Raw genomic sequence first — 4,942 nt, 5'->3', positions numbered from 1 at the left:
GGGAGGGAGGGAAGCGGGGGAAGCAAAATGGAGGATGGCGGCCACAAAGCACTAAGTTGATACCGGTCCCTCTCCTTTGCTGCGATTGGAACAGTCGCTATCGTGTGGGTGTTGAAACAGAGGAGGATGATGGAATGCGAACCCGGCGGACGACGTTGCGAAGTCCCGCAAAGCCAGGGCCCGCGCGAATTGTGCTCCCTCCGAGTGCCTCGCCGATCCGATCCGATCCCTACATCCATGATTGTGTCGATGATGGTGACGACCGTGAAGATCACCGTGACTCCACAGGGCTCGCGTTCCCCCCCCTTTCTTTGCCCCTCCCGTCCTCCTCGACCCCCCCTGCCACTCATCCCATCGATCTCACCCTCTCCTTTCACTGCCTTTTCGTAGCCCTTCCCCTCCCCCTACCTTCCCCTCCTTCTAGCCCGCACGCCACCGCACGCATGGCCCTCCCGCCCCCCTCCTACCCTCCCTCCTGCCCTCCCTCCCCCCTGATGGTGGGCATCCTCCTCTTCCCCGACCTGACCGCCCTCGACGCCCTCGGCCCCTTCGAAGTCTTTGCTCGCGCCCCCGATACCCGCGTCCTCCTCGTCTCCTCCGCCCCTTCCTCCCCCCCGCCCTCCGCCCCGCCCTCCCCCGTCACCAGCGACGCCGGCCTCCTCCTCCTCCCCCACGTCCCCTCCCTCGCCCTCTGCCCCCCCCTCCACGTCCTCCTCGTCCCGGGGGGGCCCGGGCAGGTGGCGATGATGGAAGACGAACACGTAAGCAGTAGGGAAATGCGGGGCAATGGGTCGAGATGGCCACAGCGATTGAGGCGCTGCCCCGTCCTCCCCTATTGGCGGGGTGCGGGGCGGAGGAGGGAGAGCTTGCACAGGCAAAGGGCCCCCAAGAGGCTGCTGTCTCTCACCTTCCCTTCTCACATGGACCGTTTCTGCGGGCGATGACTCATTTTCACACCGATCATTCCCCTCACATGATTGCATATTGCTTAATTGCAGGTGTTGGCTTGGATCGAGCACCAGGCGCGCACGTCCTGCATGTACGTCACGAGTGTCTGCACGGGGTCCCTGGTACTGGCCGCGGTGGGGAAACGGGAAAACAAAGGGAGAGGAGGTTTGCTTTTACAAAGGGACGGGGTGAGGGCGACGACACATTGGATGTTTCTCGATCAACTCCGGCAGATGGGGGTGGAGGCGGTCAAAGGTGAGCGCGTGGTCCGAACCACGACCACGGTGCCCTGCTGGGAGGAGGGAAAGGCGGAGGCAGGGGGGAAGACGAGGGATGTTGTGATTTATACAGGAGGCGGCGTCACAGCGGGGATTGATTTCGCCTTCGCAGTGGTACGAGACGTGTGGGGGGAAGACGTGGCACAAATCATTCAGCTACAGCTGGAATATTTCCCTGCAATTCCAAGCGGTCTGCTTACCTGCCGTCCGGAAACCCTTGGAAAAGGCCAATCAGAGGGACAAAAAAGGATCTTGCAGAGTGTGGAGAGCAAAGCTCACGATTTAAAGAAGGAAAGGGTGCGGGTTTGTGCACGCATCAAGGCGCGGTTGGACGGAGAGGGTGAAGTGCGGGGGAATGCACGAACATGACGCATGAAAAGGGGGAAAGTATTGACGCATTGAAGCAAAATATTGTTCCTGTTGGCTTCAAAATTTAAAATTGCTTTCTTTCACTGTGTCGAACGATGCTAGTTCCTTCTTAGTACGCCCTAAGTCGACCGTGCCACAACGTGAGGGCGGTCAACCTCCTGCCATATTGAGCCCCCTTGTCAGCTCCTCAATTACACCCTTTGTGTTGTATCCTTTTCAGGACACTATATGTCACATCTGTTTCAATACATTGGGTACTCTCAGAGCGTCTGTAGAGAATCGTGTAATCAATAAGGCGCAAAGTCAAGGATTTGAGCCGCACTTATGGGCCGACGGGATGCTGGCTGCTGATCGTATCTGTTGGACCTTTGTGCCTCGGTGTTCTTATCGCAGTCATGTTTGTGACTTCATCGGACAAATTCTCCCTTTCACAGTGTACGAACAAGGTACATCTTGTCCCTCTTGTCGTGTTCATAGTAATGACTGGTTTATCTTCCATCCTTTGTCCTCGTTTCACTCCACAGCGCCCAACTGGAAGGTCGGTGCGGTCGCATTGCTCAGAAGCACTGCATGCTTATGCCTCCCACAATTTTCCCGCATCAAGTCCCGGCTCTCGCAAAGACGCGCGTGGGTACTGCTCCCTCTTCATCGTCTTCTGCTTCCACTGCCACAGGCTGGCGGCTCTTGGCAGTAGCCAGCGTGCTTTCTATTTGGATTGGTAAGGTGCAAGGTTTCACGGCATCACACCGCTATGAATTTTCCTTCTCCTTACTTTTTCTTTCTCTTTTTCCCTTTTCCCCACATCACATGCTTTGGATAGTGACCAAGCTGTTGGAAAGCGAGACACTCCCGAAAGTGCACGCAGAGGAGGGGGAGGAGGGCTTCGGTACCGGGGCGGCCGAGAAAGGGAGAAAGAGGAGGAAAACGAGTGGATGGAAAGGCTGGTGGGGTGCATGGGGAGAGAGTGTGGAGGAAGAAGAAGAGGAGGAGGATGCAGCGGCAGAGGGTGGGCGGGAAGCTCGGGCAGAGGCGTGGGCGGAGTTGGAGCATGCCTTCAGTGTATTCCCGGATGAAGAACGGGCTCGACAGCTGGTGGAGTTGGCGCGCATGAGGCGGGAAGAGGCACGGAGGTTGGCTGAGGGGGATTGAGGAATGGCGGGGTGTGGATGGCAGCAAGGAGGATGAAAGATGGACAGGAGGGCGTACAGGATCTTCGGTGGACTTGCGCGTAGAAGGCCGCGCTCGGAGGGGCGGAGGGACAGCAACATGGGCCGAAGCCAGTCTTGAAGGAAGAGCAAAGGGCAGGGGATACGGGCCGCGGGCTCCTTGGGTACGCGGGGCCGAGGGAGGGAGACGGGGAGGGCGGGGAGAGGAGTTAGGGAGGGAAGGAGGAAATTAAGAGGCGGGGAATATCTCCGAGTGCTGGCAAGACTCCCACGTTCCGATCTTCTCATACATGCGCCACTCTACCTCCCTTCCTTTTCCCCTCCCTCTCTCCCTCCCTTGCTCCTCTTCCTCTTTTTGCCTCCCTCGTCTGCTGCTGTCCTCTTATTCGGGGGCGTGATCTCTGCGCCCATCTACCGACCTCGACGTCCATGGATTGTGCTCTATCTATTGCCCTTTCCGTCGTACCCTCTCCTTTTCTATCTATTGCCCTTTCCGTCGTACCCTCTCCTTTTTTATCTATTGCCCTTTCCGCCGTACCCTCTCCTTTCTATCTATTGCCCTTTCCGTCGTACCCTCTCCTTTTCTATCTATTGTCCTTTCCGTCGTACCCTCTCCTTTTCTATCTATTGCCCTTTCCGTCGTACCCTCTCCTTTTCTATCTATTGCCCTTTCCGTCGTACCCTCTCCTTTTCTATCTATCGCCCTTTCTGTTGCGTCCATTATTGTCACTCCTGTCGTATCTTCTCTCTTTTTCCCATTTCCCCCCCCTTCCTTGCCTTTTGTCTCGTTTCCTCTGGCCCTGGAGAGTCCTTAGGACGCCCCCGGAGCCCGGGAAAAGATTGGAACGATGACCTGAAGGCAACAGCGTCTTGACGCTTCTCATTGGGGAGGGAGGGCCGACGCGGTCATGAGGAGTTCGCAGCGTGCGGACGGGCTCAGGCGTCTGCAGAGTCGGCGGCCCGTGTGGGCGAGGCTGAGGGGCAGAGGGATGGGTCCCGCTTGAGACGCCATGTGTGCAGGCGAAAGATAGCGAATGAAAGGCCCGTTTCGCTTGTGTGGCTGGCCCGAGGACGGGATGGGACGTTTGAATGACCTGCCGGCGGTGGTTTTGGGGAAGCTGCGCCTGTGTGGGGATGGGTCGAATCTCCAGCCACCTTAGAAGACATTAAAGATGCATTAAGTGGTGATGTTCCCGGACTTTTGTGTGCGACGTGTGCTATTGTGAAATTCGTGGAGGATAGTGTAGGTTCCCAAGCACGAGGCCTTTTACGGATACGGGATCTGAGACTCGCGCTTCGCCTGCTCCCTCCCTCTAGGGTAGGAAGCTTTCCATGACGGACATGGATTCTGTATGGGCGCTCCTTGCACTCACCTCAACCGAACAGCGCGCACGGACTCCACGAAAAAACGCATGTCTCCGGGTCCAAGCCCCTGTGGCATTTCTCATCCGTCGCTTTGTCTCTGACCTCCGACCCCACAGGAGCCTCATCATCCATCACCTGAATGGCCACCCATCCCCTACCCTCCCCCTCCTCCCGCCCCCCAACCTCCTCCCCCCCCTCCGCCGCCGACAGCCCTACCCCCGAAAGCCCACGCCCGCCCTCCGTCTCCTTCCAAGGCGAGCAGGGCGGGTCCGAGGGCCGGGACCGGGGCCACGTCAGCGCGCCCCCCGCATGGGTGGGATGCTTGCGAAGGGCTCTTGTCGCTCCTGTCTGGGGATCACGCTGCTGACCCGAAAGATGAAAGACCGAGCCCAGCCCCCAGCGTGCTACGGGATCCGGCGGACGCATTCCGTCACGGAGCTTCCCGACGGTGCCCTGCCCCCTCCCTCCCTCCCTTCCTCCCTCCCTCCCTCCCTCCCTCCTTCCCTCCCGTCTTCCGTCCCTCCCTTCCATGTGACACCTCACGGCACTAAACTCGAGCCTTACCATTCACAACCCTTCACTGCCCTTCTTCCTTCCCTCCCTCCCTCCCTTCCTTCCTCCCGCCCTCCCTCTCGCAGCTGGAGGACGCCTACATCGAGGAAGTGCTTCGGAACGGCCGGGCCCGATGGACCTATCTCTGTGTGGGGGCGAGCGAGACCCTGGAGCCCACCGTCACCACGTCTGCAGTCCCTTTCCTCCCTTCGCACGCTGGGGAGGAAGCCCTACCCCCTCTGGCGGGGGAGGGGCGGGAGGGCG

The 4,942-nt window shown here is 59.0% G+C and overlaps 2 protein-coding genes across 2 annotated transcripts; both read left to right on the top strand.

The window, feature by feature from the left end:
* Nucleotides 1–443: 443 nt before the first annotated feature.
* On the top strand, nucleotides 444–2,744 carry NGA_0728000 (uncharacterized protein; the record flags this gene model as incomplete). The annotated part of the gene is made up of 4 exons (XM_005852446.1): nucleotides 444–761; nucleotides 999–1,340; nucleotides 2,157–2,313; nucleotides 2,416–2,744. The coding sequence occupies 4 exons, from the start codon at nucleotides 444–446 to the stop codon at nucleotides 2,742–2,744; spliced, it is 1,146 nt and encodes a 381-aa protein (XP_005852508.1).
* Nucleotides 2,745–4,495: 1,751 nt separating this feature from the next.
* Nucleotides 4,496–4,883, top strand: NGA_0728100 (uncharacterized protein; the record flags this gene model as incomplete). The annotated part of the gene is made up of 2 exons (XM_005852447.1): nucleotides 4,496–4,574; nucleotides 4,765–4,883. Coding segments are annotated over exons 1-2 (192 nt in total), but the record flags the coding sequence as incomplete, so codon positions are not given.
* Between the last annotated feature and the right edge of the window lie 59 nt (nucleotides 4,884–4,942).

The sequence above is a fragment of the Nannochloropsis gaditana genome (assembly GCF_000240725.1).
Source record: "Nannochloropsis gaditana CCMP526 unplaced genomic scaffold scaffold1211, whole genome shotgun sequence".
Lineage (NCBI taxonomy): Eukaryota > Eustigmatophyceae > Eustigmatales > Monodopsidaceae > Microchloropsis > Microchloropsis gaditana.
Note: the sequence above shows the minus strand (reverse complement) of the source record. Positions and strands in the feature narration are given on the sequence as shown.